Here is a 19,169-nt window from a genome sequence, read left to right as displayed (position 1 = left end):
CCACATTCTCCAGCAAAGCCCCAGGCCTGCAGCGGGCAGCTCTCACTGACACGCAAAGTGTCAATCAACCTAAAAGCTCGGGGTGGGGACCTGGGTAGGGGTGGGGCAAAGGGGGGGTGGGTTTGCTGGGCTCTCATCCCCAGAAGCCAATCAGGGCCAGGGAAGCTGGCCCTGAAACTCTGACACATTCTTTCTCAAAACCAGAGCCGAGAGAGGTGCAGCAAGAAAAATCATTTCTCCAGGCAGCCAGAGGGCTCTTCTAGCTATGGTACCAAGCATGACGCAGTGCGCAGCCCCAGCTCATGTGCCTGGCAGTTTAAAAAACAAAAAACAAAAAACAAAAAAACAACCCCGTCTGGAAAGAGGGAAACAGAAGGACAAATTTTCAAATGAGATTCCCTACAAATACGACACCAGCCAGAAAGCTGTGCCACTGTCCTTTGCGGCCAGGGAGGAGACAGGCTCCCTAGAGCCTGGGGGATTTTGTGGTCTAACCCTGGAGGGAACAGTATGGCCGCTGTCCTCGTTAGTATGTGTAGTTCTCGACAAGTGCTGCAAATCATTCTTGGCCGTCTGGTTCTGCCTGGTGCCCCCTCCCTTCCCACTGTCCGTCCACATGCTGGGAGCCACTTGGCTAGGAACACACAATCACTTTCCCCCGGCAAACAAGTGTCCCACTGCCGACTCCTGGCTGGGATCTGGCTCTCAGCACCAAGGGAGGGCACGAGCACGGAGGGCGTGCTCAAACCTGCTGTCCCTCTGGGTGGGTTCATTGGCACAAGCTGCCAGGGCCACAGGGGCAAGGCAAGTTCAGGGTTATGATAAGGGCTGCTTGCCAGCCACACTCCCTGGGTCTCATTCCCTGTGCTTACCCCCACAGGCTTATTTAGGGAAAGGAAATGAGCCAATGAATGACTTTTGAGAAAAGCACCAATTCCTTTTAGAAATACGGGATATGTGAGCTAAATAATATCAGGTAAGATTTTACTGTTTTTAGCCCAAGGCCACCACTCGACTTAAAGACAGGGAATAAGGCATATGCAGTATTTAAAGCAAATTATATAATGTCACTTTTGGGGTATAATAATGGTATCAGGGTTGTGTAAAAAAAACAATCCTTTTCTTTTTTGAGATACATACTGACCTGTTTATGAATAAAATGAAACAAATGTCTGAGATTCTCTTCCTTCCTTTCCTTCCTTCATTTTTTTTTTTTTTCCAAAATAATAAGGAAGAGGAAGGTGAAGGGGGCCAGAGAGGTTGGCGGCTGCTGGAACCGCCCGATGGGCACAAGGGGGTTTGTGACACTGTTCTGTTTACTTTAGGTGTAGGTTCAAAATTCTCCATAATAAAATTTGAACAAAAACAACTTCTGAAGATCAAAAACACAGAGGAAAGACTAAATCCACCAACGTAAGACTTCAGTATCCATTGTAAAGCCAATGACCAGATCTGGCCTTGCTTGGTGTTGCCATTGTTGTTTTAACCACACAGCAGCAGGAAGGTGAGCCAGCTCCTGCGGGGCCGGACAGTAACCCGTTCATCATTTTTGGTGGGACGGCGGGGCAACATCTGGGGACATCCCCTCCGACCCTCAAAATACTTCTGCTACAGCACCAGATTGTGTCCCAGCAGAGATCAGATGGACTGAGGCCATTCCTAAACACGGGGCACATTTGGTCAAAGCTGTAGGCAGGGCTCGGAAGGAGGTTGTCGCAAAGACTGATGAGCAGGAGGAAGGGCAGATCGGCCAGGTATGATGGTGGCAAAGGCTTGTGTAATCCCCTTGCCGCCCTCGGTCATGCACCCCATGTAGTCTGAAGGACACTGTTCCCATTTCTATGGGCCGTTTGCCAGAGTCCCGTTTCCCATGGGTGCTCTGCTCAGGCTGCTGTTATCCACGGCCTCGTTTCCTCTGGCTATTTTGGTTCTTAGCGGATGATGCTGGTGGAGATTAAGATTAGAGGGAATATCAAAAATCACCCATCCACTCCCTGAATCGTCACAGTCATGTCCAAATGCGTAGGTGCTCTCTCTCCTTCCGGCTGGCAAGATCCTACCCTCCTTCTCTTACATAGACATATCATCCCCCGGGGCTGGCTCCATTCCTCTTTACACCTGCCAGCAAAATCTCTGTGAGGAGTGGGGCTAACCAACTCTTGGGGCCCGGGCAACACAGCGAGTCAATGACCCAGCGAAAGGCAAGGCATCAGGTGCTTATGGGTAACAGCCCCGGGGGCCAAACGGGCGGGACCCGCCTCCCCCATCAATGAACGTGGGGAGGAAATGAAAGCGGGTCTCCCGGTGGGAGGAGCCGGGGAGTGGGTGGTGGTGGCAGCCCCGTGCCCTGCTTATTTGCAGCACCTTTCCAAACCACAAAGCCCTGCTTGGAGCTCGTCTGCCAAGACCAAGCACCATCTGCCAGGCTATCAGCATTGTCATCTTACACGGACATGCAGTCAGCGCTGTGAATTCTCGAGGAGCTGCCTTCTTCGAGAACCCTGCCTTTGCCCACAGGCATGCCATCTGGTTGCTCGGGGCTACAGCAGCACAATTCTCCACTGGTGCCGATGATCCCCGTCTGGATCCCTGTTGATGTCCCCTTCTCCTTCTTCTTTACCCTGCCTCCGCTACCCCAACCCCAACCCGACGACGAGGTTAAACTACCCAGCCATCTTCACCCTTGTCTTTCACAGCCGGGAAACAAACGTTCAGAAGGACAGAGCTCATTGAGGACACGTTCGAACCCTGATGGCCGTGTCCTCCGCTCAGAGGCTGTCGCTGTGGCTGGTGCCCGGGTCTACCGAGAGTGGAGAGAGGTGGGTGCTCTCTGCCTGGTAGAGCTGTGAAGATGATGAGGGGAAGCTGGCAGTGGAAAAAGAACCTTTCAGCACCTGCAAAACTGATAGGGTTGTCAAGAAATCTATATTTGCCAAGAATTCTACATTAAACAAACACACACGCCTACCTCACCTCTCCTCCTAAAGATGCATAACCTATTGGGTAAAGAAACAGCTCTAGGAAGGAGGACGGTGTAGGTTCATGAACCTTCCTAGTTTCCAGAGCCTGGTCCACTTTAAGCCCTACCTCATGACCTGGGAGTCTATGTATCTCACAGCGCCCTGATGATTAAGTTTGGGTTCCAAAGCAAGAGAGTTAAGGCTTGATTCTGATCTACAAGGTTTTTGTTGTTGTTGTTGTTTTTATTATATAAGTCTATTTACACAAGGTGTGAGTGTACCAAGATACACATTAAAAAATCCCTGGGAGGTTGCTAGGTCCATATGCTCCTATAGGTCTGGTCGTAGACTGATGTTTGGTGATTGGTGGGGGTGACTGGTGATCCCTTCCTTCCTTCCTTCTTGTCTGCAAAGGACAGCCAATGGCTGAGACACTGACGACCACTGCCATGAAATATGTAACGGGAGCTGATCTGTAAGAGCTTCTAGACCAGGGGCGCCTGGGTGGCTCAGTGGGTTAAAGCCTCTGCCTTCGGCTCAGGTCATGATTCCAGGACCCTGGGATCCAGGCCCGCATCGGGCTCTCTGCTCAGCGGGGTGCCTGCTTCCTCCTCTCTCTGCCTGTCTCTCTGCCTATTTGTGATCTCTGTCTGTCAAATAAATAAAATCTTTAAAAAAAAAAAAAAAAAAAAAAGAGCTTCTAGACCAAACAAAAGAGAGTGAAAGACATTTAGGCATCTTGGTCTCCTCCCATGTCTGCTGGGAAACTGACACCCAGACTCTGAAGCTGTCTACTTAGCTCTGCTCTGCTAATGAGAGAAGATTGGGTAGGAGGGAGTCGATGTGTAGGCGACCCTCCCCTGTTCCTCCCCAGTTCCTGCCGCTAGGTCGTGTAAAGAAGCCAAGAGTTGGCCATAGCTCTGACCCACGGTTCTGGGGGATTAGCCCATGAACATCCCTCTGAGGAGGGCAGAAGGACCAGGATCCCCAAGATTCACAGGAGATAGTCCATCTCTCCAGATGGGCACCCCTGACTCCAGCCTCCCCCCTACTCATTCAACCCTTCCAGTTTTTCACTGCAGCACTCTGAAGTGTATGTGCGAGAGAGAGAATAAAGTCACATCCTACCCATGTCATCTGCTGCGTCACGCTTAGCCCGACTGATGAAAAGGACAACCATGAAGGTGTGAAATCAACTCATGTGACCTGGATTTATGAGCCCAGAGAACATGACAAAGGTGACAGGACGTCACTCCTGTGATTCTGCTACATTATACGAGACTCCCTCTTGTGAGCCCACTCCCGCCAAGGCTGGTTTGACGAAGTAAGCACCGAGTTGGGAAAGCCCACGGGCCAAGAAGTTGTGAGTGGCCTCTAGGAACCACAGGTGGCCCCTCGGAGCTAAGGGACGCCCACAGCCCACAGTCAGCAAGGAGCTAGGCCCCCCGTCCTCCAACTGCCAAGAACTGAATTCTGCCACCCACCCGCATGTGCCTGGAAGTAGACTCTTCCCCAGTCGAGCCTCCAGAGAACACAGCCCAGCCAACACTCTGACTGCAGCCTTGTGAGACCCTGAGCAAAGGATCCAGTTAAAACCACGTGCAGACCCCTGATCCAGAGAAATGGAAACAAGGATGTGGGCTGCTTTAAGCCACACAGCTGGTGGTAGTTATACGGCACCAGAAAACTAACACAGGGACCATCTCCCACCATGTTACCAAATATGACCAGCGCCCCCAGGGAAGAAATCTATAGATCCATGCACCATTTATTTAAGAGAATCAGGTCTTTTTTCTTTTAACCTATACTATGGACTTGTTAGCAAATGACCAATTTTATATTCACCATAATCTCACATAGTAAGTTTGAACAGCATTTTTGCTGAAGCAGCAGAAAGGGAGCAGGTATGATGAGATACAAACCCAAGTACTAGTCCTAAGACAGCTGACGGTTCTTTGCAATGGGACACCCTCCACAGTGCGGGGGGGACCAGTGTGGACCACAGACCCAGGTGCGTATCCAGCCCTAAATAGCCGAGCCTAAAGCTAAAAGGTCACAGAGGGGGGTACACCTCCAACACCCTTACTGTACACCTGGAAAGTAGAACCAAACTACGCTGAAGGGTCTCCCCTCACTCTGCATGCTCCCCCGGCCCCAGGCATGTCCTACCTTTTCCTTCTTCCCGACACATCCTAGACTTCTTGGAGGTCGTGGCTTGCCATCGGTGAAGGGACGTAAGGGAAGGCTTAGGGTTGCTGTTTCTGACCCTCGCTCGCTGGCAGCCAAGGGCCAGCCTTGCCCCTGCTTCCTGCGGGAAGAAGGGAAACGCTTCTTCCAGGAGCCTTCCAGTATGCCTCCCGCCCACGGACACGCGCCCACCCCTCGTCACAGCTGCGGGGGCGGGGCTGCGTTGGGAAGATGGTCACAAGTGAACCTGCTCAACACGACTCTCGAAGTTTTCTAAGATCCCCAAGCACTGTCAGGCAGGGCCAGTTACAGCTCGGGCTGTACTCACAGAAGGAAACTTACCTTAAAGCCAGTGAGGACCGAACCGCTGGGACGCTGGGATCAGGTGCCCCCTCCAAAGCCCTGTGCCTAATCGCGTGTGTGTGTCCTTTATTTTCCCCAAAGAGCGCTGCTTACATTGTATAAACTTCGGATCCCCCAAATCCGGGTCCACCCCTGCAAGGGACAAGCCTGCAGACAGCAAGGAGTCCCGGGAAGCCAGGGGTCCCTTGGGTGGAGCGGGAACCGCCTAGCCACAGCAGGGTAAGTTCTTTGCAGGTGGGCGGCCGAGAGGGGGCGGGTCCCAGCGCGTCCTGGGAGCCCCGCCCCCGCCCCGAGATCCCGCCCCCTCAGCCGCGGCCCCGCCCCACGCAGGTAAGCCGCAGTCTGCAGCCAGCAGAGCCAGCCCTGGGACCCGCTCCCGCTCCCCGCGTCGCGCCAGGCGCCCCCGGGTAGATCCGCCCGGCAGGCTCGCGGTGACCCAGCACCCGCCGCGCCCCAGAACGTGCGCCCGCGCAGGCAGCCCAGCCTCACGTGGCGGGGCAGGCGGGTGGCACCTGCGGGCCGGGCGGCTGACCAGGGCACATAGCCAAGGTGGGGAGAGGACCTGAGAGCTGGAGAACCCATGCCTGTGGCTTCCCAAGACCCTGTCGCGAGGCTCGGCCCAGGGGCGCGTAGGTAAAAATTGGAGGAACTGTATACACTTAAGGTCTGTGCCTTTGTTCTATGGAAGTCATATCTCAGCTTAGAAGGAAGGTGGTGGGGGGCGCCTGGGTGGCTCAGTGGGTTAAGCCGCTGCCTTCGCCTCGGGTCGTGATCTCAGGGTCCTGGGATCGAGTCCCGCGTCGGGCTCTCTGCTCAGCAGGGAGCCTGCTTCCCTCTCTCTCTCTCTCTCTGCCTGCCTCTCCATCTACTTGTGATCTCTCTCTGTCAAGTAAATAAATAAAATCTTTAAAAAAAAAAAAAAGAAGGAAGGTGGTGGGGGGAGGGGAAGAAGGACCCCCTGGGCTCCCAGGTGCTTCCAACTTTCACAGATTCAACCATTTATTAGAGGATGTTGGGGTGTAAACGTTGCACCCGGAAAGCTTTAGGGAGAAGGGTCTGGGAGGTCACTTTCTACCTCCTCAGCGCAAAGCAGAACCAAAGCTGCCGCTGCCTATCACTGCCTTGGTAGAGTAAGGCTTCTGGGACCTCACCTTCCTTGTCAGCAAAATGGGGCAATAATAATATGGAAGTCAAACTTCAAAACGGGGAGGAGGGTGCAACCTGCCTGTCCCGCCCCCAGTCTTCACCTAATGGCCTTTTGGTCCTTCCCTCAGAGCAGCAGGCTGGGAATGTCACTGACAGGTCCCCAGTGAAGATCCAGAGGCTAATACCTACCCCTACCTCTCAACTACGGTCACCTGGAATGAAGGGCCCATCAGAGACAAAGCCTTGGGGAACAGGTTTCCTCCATCCAACAGTCAGGAGAGGAGGACTGAGAGGCAGTGCCAGCAGCTTAGAGAAAACACACTTGTATGCTCCAGTCCTGAAATAGTAGCTCAAGGAAAAGACGGAAACCTAGAGATCTCTTACGACTGTTCTTAAATATCCTCTTACCTCTCGTGTCTGTGAGGCTGAGAGAAGTAGAAAGTCACCTGCAAAATCGGATCCTAGCGACCGGCTGAATGTCTGTGCTGGTAAAGTGACAGCCTTTCCACAGAAGGCACTGGTCAGGAAGGAGTGGGGTCCGGAAAAGCAAAACAGAGCTATACGGGAGGATTTGAAAACCTTGGAATTTTCTGAATTCTAAATCCTCAAAGAGCCTCCTTTGTCAGCTGAAACACACTGCCCTTCCTCCAGTCTTCTGAAACATTCTTGAAGACACTGTAAATGCTCTGCCCGAAGGAGTCACCCTGCAAGAGAAAGCCAGTTCTCCTCATACGCTACCCCGTACTGGCTCCAGAAATGATCAGAGTTGGAGCCCAGCATGCCTCCGAAGGAAGCGCAATGGCAAACTCAAACCGGGGACAATGAGTATTGGAAACCAACACAATTTCAGGATTTTTCTAATTTTACTGACGGGGAGGAAATATGTATAGGGATAGATTTGTCAACACGGGAGGGAAGAACGGAAGTCTAAATGAGTCTGGTTTTACTCACATATAATTTTTAGAGAGATCCTGGGGTTACTGTGCTAGCATGAGAAGCATGGGACTCTAGTTGATTATCCTGAAGTATCGCGTGTCATGTGTGACCCAGGATGCCCATTATGTATGGGCCATCTAACATACTCCTAGAATTCCATTACCATTTGGGAGAGGCAGAGAATGTGGAGCCAGGACACAAAGAATCAGGGTGAGTTTAGAGTTCATCCCCATGGTGGCGGTGGTAGAAGCCAGGAGAAGCAGTTTTGAGGAGTGGTTTTCAGTGTCCAGGGACCAGCATCGAGGGCTGTGGCACGCAAACCAGGCTGTTTTTGAGATGTAACTGGGTCATGGTCTCAGATCTCTAGCTTTCTTGGATCCAGCCCATTTTCGAAATCATTTCTCCTACCGGTCTTATGAGCTCCCAAGGGCCTTCCATTAAATTCCCGTCTAAGTTAGCTGGAGTTGGGTTTGTTGTTGGCAACCATGAATCTAACTAGCCTATCTCTTCAGGGCTCTTGCCTTTGTTTCTACTGATATTAGGTAGGGAGATGTTGGGACTAACTTTGGTTAACTCTCACAGTATCAACCCTGGCAAGAAGCAGCTTAGAGACGGAACACAGCTCATTCACAACAACATCCCCTTTATTGATATTAATCACAGTTATGAGGTCTTGTCCATCAGAAAGTCTGCATTATGTAGAACTACATACAAAGACATAAACATACTCCTACACCAACCAACAAACCCATTAATTTCAACCAGTCAGAACCTCTGAAGGTGTCTTCCATTGTGATCATCAGTGCTGCAGAAGAACATCCCCACGCCCAGCATAAGGTTGGCCTTTGAGGTCTTAGAGCATTCACAGAGCAGGGAATTCACCCTTGGAAGCAATTCAACATGTAAACTCAGATGGCCGGCACTGATAAACACAACACCCGAACGCCTGGGTCTTGGGCTGCCTGGCTGGCTGCAGAGCCCACTCGAGGTCCCACATGCTTCTCTGACCAATGAGGATGGCCAGCAGGCCTTAGCTCTGTTTGAAGCAGACAAATTTATTACCCCGTTGGAGAAACTACGTGTAGGAAGGAGCAGACTAGCTTCTAGTCTAGTTCAAGTCATCCTTTAGAGTCATTTCAGGATGATGACTTGGCTAAGGTTTACCCTACAAGGGGAATGTAAAAAAAAATCTCTCTTTTTCTTCTGACGCCTTCTTCCTTCTTCATCCTAAACAATCCGGCCAAACTCGAGCAAAGTCTGTGACAGCCTAAGGGTTCACGGTCAGGTGACAAGTCACATGGTCAACAGGGAAGGACCTACTGCAGATTCCAAATGTTTTTCTCTCAGTTGGGTTAGCTTAAGTGGCTCGATCCATAACTACCTGAGGGTCTCAGTTCCAGCCGTCTGCTGGTGTCCCCGAGTCTCTGGGAAAACTGAAGGCTATAAACTTACCAAAATAAATGTCTAGAGGACTTGGACACCATGACAAACCCTTTTGTTCCGGAATCTGTAGAAAGCAGAGGTCTCTGATCATAGTTCATAGTTGCCTGAATTCCCTAATTCCCTTAACATCAATAGTGTCAGACATCTTTGCCTTAAAAAAATGTAAAAAGGAAAGAAAGACTAACCTATTTCCTTCCCTTTGTCTGTGTCCCCTCCCATACAGCATCTCCCTCGGGGGACGCAGAGGAAAGGCATATTCCTCTTGGGCTAGCTGGATCTTGGAGCATGGGTTGCTCTGTCCATGACGTTCTAGTTCCAGTCTCATGAGTAGATGACCACTAGTGAATGATCAGGAGGAACAGAGGAGAGATGTCCTGGCCATTCTGCTCCGAGTCATGAGGCAAAACTGCTTAGGAGGCTTCTCTCCTGGTGGCTTGTTTGCTCCTGCAGGTGGTGACCTTGAGAAGCTACCACTGAGCCCAGCAAGAAGACCAAGGGTGGGACAGCAGAGACTTCCCTGATCTGCGTGTCCTTGATAATCCCACCGAAGAAAGGTTCTATACAGTGGCCGAACAAAAATCTGGAGTTCCATGACACCCTGATATTCTAAATAAATCCAAGATCTCCCTCCCAAGAACAGTAAAAATTATCTTATGATCATCAGAGTCGATCAGGATAATGAGATGAAAAGGCAAGAAAGGAAAAGTGTTTTAACGTAAAGAAAGAGGCTTGTGGTCTCACTGAAGCCGACCCTTGTGGTATCCTGGCGCCGCTTTTCCTGGGGTCCAAGGCCTCTCAGCCCTAGCCCAGGCCAACGTCGAGGGACATCATCACCACGAATCCCAGGATGGAGGCCCAGGAGGCCAGTTTCCCGTTACCACTAGGAAGGAAGGGAAGGAAGACCTTAATGTACTCCGGGACACCATCCAAGCTGAAAGCATCCTTTGTGAGGTCCAATTCCAACAGAGAGTACACACCACTCTGATTAAGAAGAACATTAATATTGACAAGTAACATTTCTTGGGGTTTGTTATATGCCAGGCAAACTAACTCATGTAACCCCAAAGAGTGATCACATGAGATTGGTCCTGCCACGATTCCCTTGTTACTGGTGGGGAAACTGAGGCATACAGCAGTAACTTGCCTAAAGATACCTCTCATGGCTCTGGAATATATGCTTGAATAATTAAATTCTTGACGCTATTATTGAGTCTGACCTTTTAAACTGGCCTCAACATCATTTGACTATAAAAACCAAATGAAACAAAGAAAGGGAGGCCCTACCCCCTGACACCCGGCCCACAGCAACACAATGAGACTATGATGGATAGCTTTGGCTATCAGAGCTCACCTCTCCCCTCATTCCAGCCCCAGAAAAATCCAGAAAGAGAGGGGTGGGAGAGAAAGGGACAAGACACAAAACTGATCATCTGGGTGAGTGGAGTGTGAATGCTCCTGCCTAGTGTGATGGGTCCGTCTCGCCAACCCCCTGCCCCTTGCTCCGATCTCTTTCGTTTCAGACAGCACAGCTGAGAGGGGGTGGGGATGATCTTGGGAGGGGGCAGGAAGGGGTGGGAGCAAAGATGAAGAAAGGGAAGATCTGGAGGCTAAGGCCCTGGGACTGGGAAAGTGTCCAGGGGCAGATGAGGGACGGTTCGCTCTCCAACCTGATCTGAGCCTCGGGGATGATGTCGTCCATGACCACATAGACCATGGCGCCAGCAGCAAAGGCCAGGGCGTAGGGCAGAAGGGGCTCAGCCAGCACCACGGCAAAGGCACCGAAGACCCCAGCCAGCGGCTCCACCATGCCGCTCAGCTGCCCGTACCTAAGGAGAGACCAGAGACACGTGCAACCACGGGCAGGGCCAAGCAGACTGGCAGCCAGCGCACTCAGACTGCTGACTCAGCCCCAGAAAACAGAGGAATGAGCCACATCATTCCACGTCGAATCTGTGCCTGGCTGTGCAAAAGGACTGTGTTGGGTGTTTGGCCCCCCTCCTTCTTCCCCGACCTCCTCCGACACGGCAGGTGCCCCCTCCCGCGTGTCCTGTAGGGTTTTAAGTTTTCCGCATTGTCTGTTTTCCACAATAGCATTATGGAGCTCTAATTCACATACCACAGGGCACACCCGTTGCATGTGTACAGTTCGTGGTTTTAGCATAGTCACAGGGTTGTGCAACCATCACCACTACCTGGTTCCAGAACGTTCTCATCACCACAAAAGGAAACCCCATACCCATTCACAGCCACTCCCCCCCCCAACAGCTCCCAGCAACCACTCATGTGCTTTTTTGTCTCTACGGACTTGCTTATTCTGGGTATTTCATATAAAGGGACTCATGCAATGCTGGCGTATTTCATCTCACAGAATGTTCTCAAGGTGCGTCCGTGTTGTAACACATATCGGCGCTCGCTTCCTCTTATGAGTAATAGCCCGCTGCGCAGGTATACCACTTGTTCTCTACGCATTCGCCAGCCGATGCCGGCATTGTCCCTTGACCGGCAGGACACTGGTTAGGAGCGATAGGGACGTTTCCCAAGGATGGCTGTGCCCGCTAGGTTTGGGGGTTCGAGCCACCTCTGCACTCCTTCCAAGGCAGATGCACCCCTGCCCCTCTGCTGAGGACCTACCTGGCCAGGTGTCTACGGAGGGTTGGTTCTACACTACCCCCATCTCAGATTAAGGTGAGATTTCTTCTTCTTCGAGGAAAAAAAAAAAAAAAGAATCCCTTTATTTGAGCAAGTGAGAGTGGGCCTCTGTTGCTTGAAGTCACAGGGGCCCTCATGAAAACAGCAGCCCGCGGGAACCCTGAGGATTCGGAGAGCAGGAGAGAAGCTGGTACCCAGTTCCGGTAGCTGAGCCCAGCCAGCTGTTGGGTTGAATACCAAAAGACAAGAGAGCTGGGACATCTTTCCCATGATCCCTGGTGTGGGCATCTGGCGAGATATACTGCCTGTGAGCCTCAATCTCTCCGACTCTCCTCAATCTCTCTGTGAGCCTCAATCTCTCCAACTGTAAAATGGGGCTAGGGAAACCCAGAAGTGCCCAGGGGCATTTTCCTGCTCAGTGGGCCTCCCCAGTGACAGGACAGGACTGTGAAGCTCCCTCCCCACCGTTTCTCCCTGAGCAGGAGCAGACAGTTGGCATGGGGGAGACACTGTCTATACTGCAGGACCCTCTAAGGGGAACACCACTTCCTGATTTAGGCTGTGTAGATGGGCCAGCAGACCTTCCAGCTCTGTGGTGCGTGTATAATTCCTGGCCTTGGCTTTGTCACTTCGGGGAAAAAAAGTGAGTTTGATATCAAGCCCAGACTGGACGAAGAAGAAATGAAGTTTAGTCTCGGGGGTCCACACGCTGACCGTGAGGCCCCCCCATTCCCTCACCTCCTGTCCCATGGTGCTCCCCATATGAAATGACAGTCACAGCTTTGGGGCTCCTGGAACTCACATTCAAACCAAATCTTTAAGGCCACTTGCCCTGCCCTCGCCCTGTCCTCTGTTCTGTAGACGCCAGCAATGGAGAAAGAAACAAAAGAGTAAAATAAAATAATTTAAGTATGTGTAAGAACTTGTAAGTCATAAGGTCCCATAAAATGGAAGGCATTTCTAAATTGTTGTTATTAGCAGTCTTTTAAAATGCCCTCACTGAACATTCTAGAGCAGTGATTATTTCAACAAAGAGGTATTCTGGGGCTCAGAGTCCTGAGTTGAGGGCCAAATTAGACTTCTGGTCTCAGAGTCACCACCGAGAACTGGTCGTCTGACACTCTGGGCCACGGTTCTCCCCTCTGAAAACTGAGGACTCACCTTACATGTCACTGAAAAAATAACATTAAGGAAAAGACGAGAAAGGCCACAGGGACTATGAAAACATGAAGTTTTCTGAGTGTAAGAGGCATCATCTCCCAGACCCTACTAACATAGTCCTGGTCTTCACGTTGACAAGGGCTCTGACCAGGGCCAGTGTCATGACTCTTGGGGACTGGCTGCGGTCAGATGGGCCTACATAAGGGCATGTGACATTGAGAGTAGACCCTACCCAATGGGGGGGAACCCAACACTGGGAGGGCGTGGCTGGAGGCATTCTGAAATAGGAAACATGACCACTGGGGCTGGTTGATGTAAAGGTCGAAGGTCAAGAGATGAGTTTCCTGAGCTTCCTTCTACCCCTGGGGGTGCACGATTCAAAGAGACGGTCGCCCTTTTAGCAGACGCTCCCGGGCCACTTCCGGGATAGAAGAGGTGGCTGTCGGAGAAGGAAGCCCGTGCGAAGCGCTGCTCTGAGCTTTTCATCAGACACGACCCCCGCCCCCAACAGTGGACACTGTGGAGCACTTACCAGAAGGCTCTCCAGGGGGAGAAGCCAGCCCCTCGCAAGGGAAGGCTGACAGCCAGGCCCTCTGGGAAGTTCTGGATCCCGATTCCAATGGCTAAATTCCTGAAAGAGCAAGAAGGCACATGAAGGCAGCGCCCGCACACACACATACACACACACACACACACACACACACACACACAGGACCCCCGGCCTAGACCCAGGGCCGTTCCTTGGGCATGAGAGATCCAGGTGAGACCTGCGGCAGGTGCAGGAAGGAGAGAGGTTAGGGCACGAGTGGAGGTGCAGGACACCGGAGAAGAAGGGGCCGACGCAGACCTGGTCCCCAGGGATGTTTGATCTTTCTGGCACCACAGTGGACAGAGAACGTGCTGGCCGGGCATGAGGGTGACCTGGGGGTCTGCCACGGTAGCTGCATAACTCTGTGCAAATCATTTACTGTTGGACAGCTCAGATCCTCATGAATAACACAGCCGGGCTTGCCCGGGAATGGTAACCTCTCCCACGAAGGACTGCGCACGGCCATGTGGCCCAGTGACCTCGTGCCTGGAAAGTCCCCAGCAGGTGTCAGGTGCTCGGAACATTGTGGCTTTATTCCCTAGCGGCATGGGGATGGGACATGGCATTTTATTAAGAAGCAACCTCAGAAACGGGACGCGGGAGTACTGAACAGAGACACCGATCTCCTGGGCTTGGCTATCCCGCCGACTCTGAGGGTCTGGCCCTGGCACCACACTTCTTTGGGCCCCTGTGGTGCTCACCGCGATCCTCTCTCCTCTGCTCCTGTGGGATATAGAGGGGCTGGGCTCTGGGAAGTGGTCAGGCTCAAGGACACACTGCCCACTGTCTACAGAGGGTGAAAAGGACCAGCCTTGGAATCAGGGTCAAGAGTCTCACTTCTCACTTCTTGGGTCCCAGGTCCGGGACTCCAAACCCAGCTTTGGATCACACCGTCCAGCCCTGCTTGAGCTATAGGACCCGATAAGCTCCCACCAGCCCTGGGTAGAAATAGTTTGTTCTAGAGGTTTCCGCCATCAGTGTCATGGCCCACATGGACCCTGAGCTCCCATTTCAGGAGCAGGGGGCATTTGAAATACATTCCTTTTTAAGAAATGAAACCTAAGGGTCCATTTGCCAATATTTCACTGACCTCTGCCCTGCCTTCTCAAACAGACCCTCAAAGGGGTGATCCTTTTCCACCCACACTTTTCCAGTATCCCCCGCCCCTCAAATGGATAAGTGACTACAATCTGCTTTCTTGACCTTTTGCAAATCCCTGCATCCAAGATTTCTTTCATGAGAAAGATCAAAGCGTCCGGCCAGTCCTTATACCCTTTTGCTGACCGTGGAAACAGCACTTGGTGGTGGGCTCCCTGCCCACGGCCACCGTCTACCCCGCCATGTTCCCAGGTAGGCGCGCGCCATCCCCCAGCCTGACCCCGGAGCGGCCAGCCCCATGTCACCAGCAAGTCAGAGGTGGGGCTCCCTGTCCAAAGTCCTCACGGTGACGCAGCCCTGACTGTGTGACCGCCAGGCAGACTGTGGAAGCCTCCTCCACATCCTGTCCGGGAGCCACCATCCTGATAAGCGGCACAGAAACCCCATTCTTCTATCCCTGGCAAACCACATCACCTCGGCCCTGCCCTGGCTCTGGCATGGTGCTTCCAGCCCAAACAGGTACACGCCCTCTGGGTCCTGCCAGGCCGTCCTCAGCAGGCACCACCTCGCCAGGTGAGCACGACATCTTCCCTGGGCGCTCCTGGGCTCCTTCGCCATCCCCCGACCCCAGCAAGGGCCGCGCCATGGATTCGCCACCCTTCCCCTCTTCCCGTGAGTCGCTTCTTAACTCAGCTCTGCTCGTCGCGTGCACACACGTGCTTGCCCCCACGTCCCCCGGCTCCGTCGGATGCCCTGCGTTGGTGAGCCATCAACCAGCCGGGGGCGACCCAACAGGAGAACTCGGTCCCCTCCACACCCCCCATTCCACATTGTCACTTGCATTGGCTCAGGGCTGAATTAAAACCCAGAGCCCTCGGCCCCAGCCATGCATTAGCAAACACCCGGGCCTGGGCCCGTCCTGGAGACTCCAGAGGATCGCTCCGGTGTCGGGCGCCAGATCATAGACTTGGAGAATGCGCTGCCAGCACTGAGAGCCGATGACCTAAGACAGCACCAAAATGGGTGAGGACGGGGCTCGTGGCCACGCCCACCTCCGACCCGGGAGCCCCTTCCCTTCCATCCTGACACCCAGCATCACTGGGGTGGCCCCAGGTGGGAGCCGAGGACACTGGTGGATCCTTGTGAATGCACCAGCTGCCAGCAGACTGGGTCCTTCCTGGATATGAAATCCCAGAACTGAGGGGCCCTGGAAAGGCTCCTGGAGAACAAAGAACAGAAGCAGCAAATTGGGGGTGATGCTGGGGAGACAGGACTAGCAACAGCAGGGACAGAAGAGAGGGGCTCCCAGGTGCCCAGGGCGAAGGAGCAGAAGGGAAGCAGGGGCTCGGGTTGGCAGGGCTGGTCCTGTGGAAGCATGGGCTTGGAGCTGACTTAGCGGGGCGGTGGGGAGGGCGGGGGCTAGATCAGCAGGCTGGGGCCCGGTGAAGGAGGTGCAAGAGGGCAGCCCTTCAGGAAAGGAAGCCCCAGATGCCCCCTCCCTCTTGCAGCCCTACTCTGCTCTCCCCGGGCGCCACGTGACCCACAGGGCCCTCTCTGCTGCGTCCCCAGGGAGTGGGGTTTTGTGAGCCATCCCCTCCTGCGTTCAGCTTTGGGGAGGGAAAGCCCAGATGAGAAGTTTCCTTTCCTTTCCAGGACAGGCTACGAAGATTCCACATAGGATTCAAAAGCAAGGGGGAAAACCCAAACCTTGGCCTTCCCAAGATAGCGAGGCTGCTGTGTTCTGTGTTTTGTTCTTCCCAGAGGGAGCACAAAGGCACCATCACCAGTCTAGACTGTGGCAAATTAGCGGCAGGGAGAGGGAGGTGGGGATGAAGGGCTCATTAAAGGAAAGAAACCACAGGCTCTCCCCCTGCAGGCACCCCTTCCCTTTGGTGTCGAGCCAAGCCCCACAGTGATCTGTCACCTGAGCCGGACCAGGATGAACAGGGAAGGGAGAGAAAGGCCGGGAAAGGCCATCCACAGGGAGAGCAGGGGCAGAGAGGAAAGAGGGAGAGTGGAGGGTAGGTGGGTGGAGGGGGGCTGGGGCCTGGCAAGGGCAATGCTGGCCTCTGGGCTCCTGTTAGGAGGGGACTCCCTGCCCTTATCTTCAGATATCACTGATCCCAAGACATGAAAGACAGGAAGAAAGCCCATCCTGGTGGGCAGTAGTTTCTGCTTTTTCTTAGAGGCCTGGAAGCAGCTACTGGCCTGACCCTATTCCCCCTCGACCAGGCCTGGGTTCTCGTCTGCACCCTCCTCCTCCTCCTCAGCCCCCAGAGTAAAAGTCAGAGAACATTCGGGTTACAGGGCCGTCGGAGGCCCCGATGGTCAACACCTTCTTGGCTAAGGGAGTAACAAAGGCACAGAGAAGGTGCATGTCTTTGGAGATGGTGTGACAGCCAGTGGGTACGCCAGACCGACCTGGGGGGGACCCCCAGGTGTGCCACCATGACCCAGAGCAAGCTATATGCAACTTGGCCTTCACTTTGTCTGCGACCCAGACACAAACTCCCATCCTTTTCAGGGTTCTTCTGTGGACATTCACTGTGAAGCGCCAGTCACAGCTCCCAGCCCAGAGCTGGTGCTCCTTGAGGGGGTCTTGCCATTAAAATTGCCCGAGGGTCCCGATGAGGCAGCCCTTGGGCTCTGCTGTTCCCACACTGCGCAGCGACTTTCCCAACCCCACACCAACTCATGCTCCTCAGCCGTCTTGATTCCGTGACCTCCCCCTGGTCAGGACCAAGGCCAGCTATAAGAACTGACAGCTAGACGGGAGGCCCCTTTCAAGGGTGACTCCGAATCCGCCACTGAGCCCTGGCTACGAGCAAGAGCTTACGTCACATGTGAAGAGAGATGAGAGGAAGGGCCCCCTACCATCTTCAAGGAGTTTACAGTGGAATCGATGGCAAAGCCCCGTCTACAAAGAACTAGAGGATGGTGCCCAATAGAGCTCCAGGCTGTACGGGAAGCATGAAACACCCCATGGAGAACATTCCAGGAGAGGGCGATGATCTCAGACAGAACGTGATGGACCTAGAAGGATGGGGATCCCTTTAATGGACAGAGAGAGACTGGGAGATGCACGAACTATGGGAAGAAGGAATAGAGCAATCCAGGCGCCATCCAGGCCTTCTTTCTTGCCCCTTCCCCACTTCAATGCCCACATATGCGTGTGCACACACATGCACACACACACACAAACACACACACACACAGAGACACATGACATGTGCAGAAGTCACAGGCCAGCTCTCCTGGACATCAGTCTTGTAAAAACTGTTCCTGTGCATGGGAAAACATCACAGTCCTCCGCGTCTGCTGGCTTTCGGGGGAAAACCTGAGTACTCAGTGCCCTGGCTCCGACCCCACCTGAGGGCTTTCCCCAAGGCCAAGTGTGGGGATGTACCCCAGGGGTGTCCAGCCCAACTTTGGAGGCAGACTCCCATGCTGAATGAGATGCTTGGAGGGTTCCCTTGAGATCCACTTACTGGCTGTGTCCACTCAGATCTCTCACTTAATGTCTCAGGCCTTGAACTTGGGGAGAGCTTTCGGCATGTGTCCTGTGGGCAGCAGCACAGCACACAGTCCCCGCAGCAATGACCTGCGGCCAAAGTCCGCTCATCTCTCATCTGCCACCTCCAGACACTACGCCCATCAGAAGGTGCCTAAGGTCCTCCAGCTGGAATGGAAACCATCGTCCCTGCCACTCGAAGCAGGCGGTGGGAGTGTCGGGCGTGGCTCTGGGTGTTTTACATGTTGCAACACCCTTAGTCCTCTCGACCACCTCAATATCCCCATTTTACAGATGGAGAAGCTGAGCACAAGCAGCTGTCCCCAAGGTCACCCAGCCACAAAGTGACAGTGATCACATACTTGGGGTCCTCTGGGCCTCACACAGACCCATCAAACCATTCAGGAGAGAGGGTGAAGGGTGACCCAGGCTCTGGTCCCCAGCAGGGGGGGCAGGTGCTGCCTTACGCCCACTCAGCAGCGCTCTGCAGGCTGAGCCCACTCTCTGGAGGCAAGGAGAAAAGACCCGACTGAGGAGGCGTTAACCAGAGACCTCCAGAGTTCAGGGGGTTGGAATATCTCTATAGCCGGCGTTCTCAGCCTTGCCACTGCGGACGTTTTAGGTCAGACCATTCTTTGCTGTAGGGGCCCCGGGCACTGTGGGATGGGTCTCTACCCACCAGATGCCAGAAGCATCCTCCCAGTCCTGATAACTGAAAACGTCTCAGACACTAGAACTTCTTCGTGGGGGGGAGGGCGGAGTTAGTGGCAAATCGGCCCTGCCCAGGAGTAATCAACAGCTCAGGTGAGCTGGCTTCCTCGCCAAGTACCCGAACACTGGAAACAAGGATCTGGACCAGCGGGCACAACATCTGATCTCATTGGTCTCACTTGAGAATTTCTAGGCTCGGTGGAGCTGAGTCTTCTTGGGGACTCAGCAGTGGCTGGACAGACTCCTGGGATTCAGGGTCAAATTGACACTGGGGAACGACGGGGACTCCGCTCCCTCATTCCCAAGGCAGCAGCTCTGGGAGCTCAGAGCTGCACGATCCCGGACGAGCTGCGCACTCCGTATGCTCTGTGAATGGCACCCCCCAGGGTTGTGCAATGGGACGTTCCTGCTGGAA

General features: G+C 53.5%; 1 protein-coding gene across 3 annotated transcripts in view; it reads right to left on the bottom strand.

The window, feature by feature from the left end:
• Window positions 1–8,216: 8,216 nt before the first annotated feature.
• The window catches only part of LOC111158193 (solute carrier family 39 member 11), a 322,724-nt gene continuing 311,771 nt past the window's right edge, over window positions 8,217–19,169 (bottom strand). For all 3 annotated transcript variants that reach the window (XM_022520108.1, XM_022520107.1, XM_022520109.1), the window contains exons 8-10: window positions 13,378–13,476; window positions 10,703–10,861; window positions 8,217–9,915 (exon numbers count right to left, since the gene is read on the bottom strand). In XM_022520108.1, the coding sequence (XP_022375816.1) occupies window positions 9,837–9,915; window positions 10,703–10,861; window positions 13,378–13,476 (337 nt within the window). In that variant the 3' untranslated portion in view covers window positions 8,217–9,836. The remainder of the gene's footprint in view (window positions 9,916–10,702; window positions 10,862–13,377; window positions 13,477–19,169) is intronic.

The sequence above is a fragment of the Enhydra lutris genome, unplaced genomic scaffold (assembly GCF_002288905.1).
Source record: "Enhydra lutris kenyoni isolate GAN:26980312 unplaced genomic scaffold, ASM228890v2 scaffoldscaffold57, whole genome shotgun sequence".
NCBI classification, from domain to species: Eukaryota; Metazoa; Chordata; class Mammalia; order Carnivora; family Mustelidae; genus Enhydra; species Enhydra lutris.
Note: the sequence above shows the minus strand (reverse complement) of the source record. Positions and strands in the feature narration are given on the sequence as shown.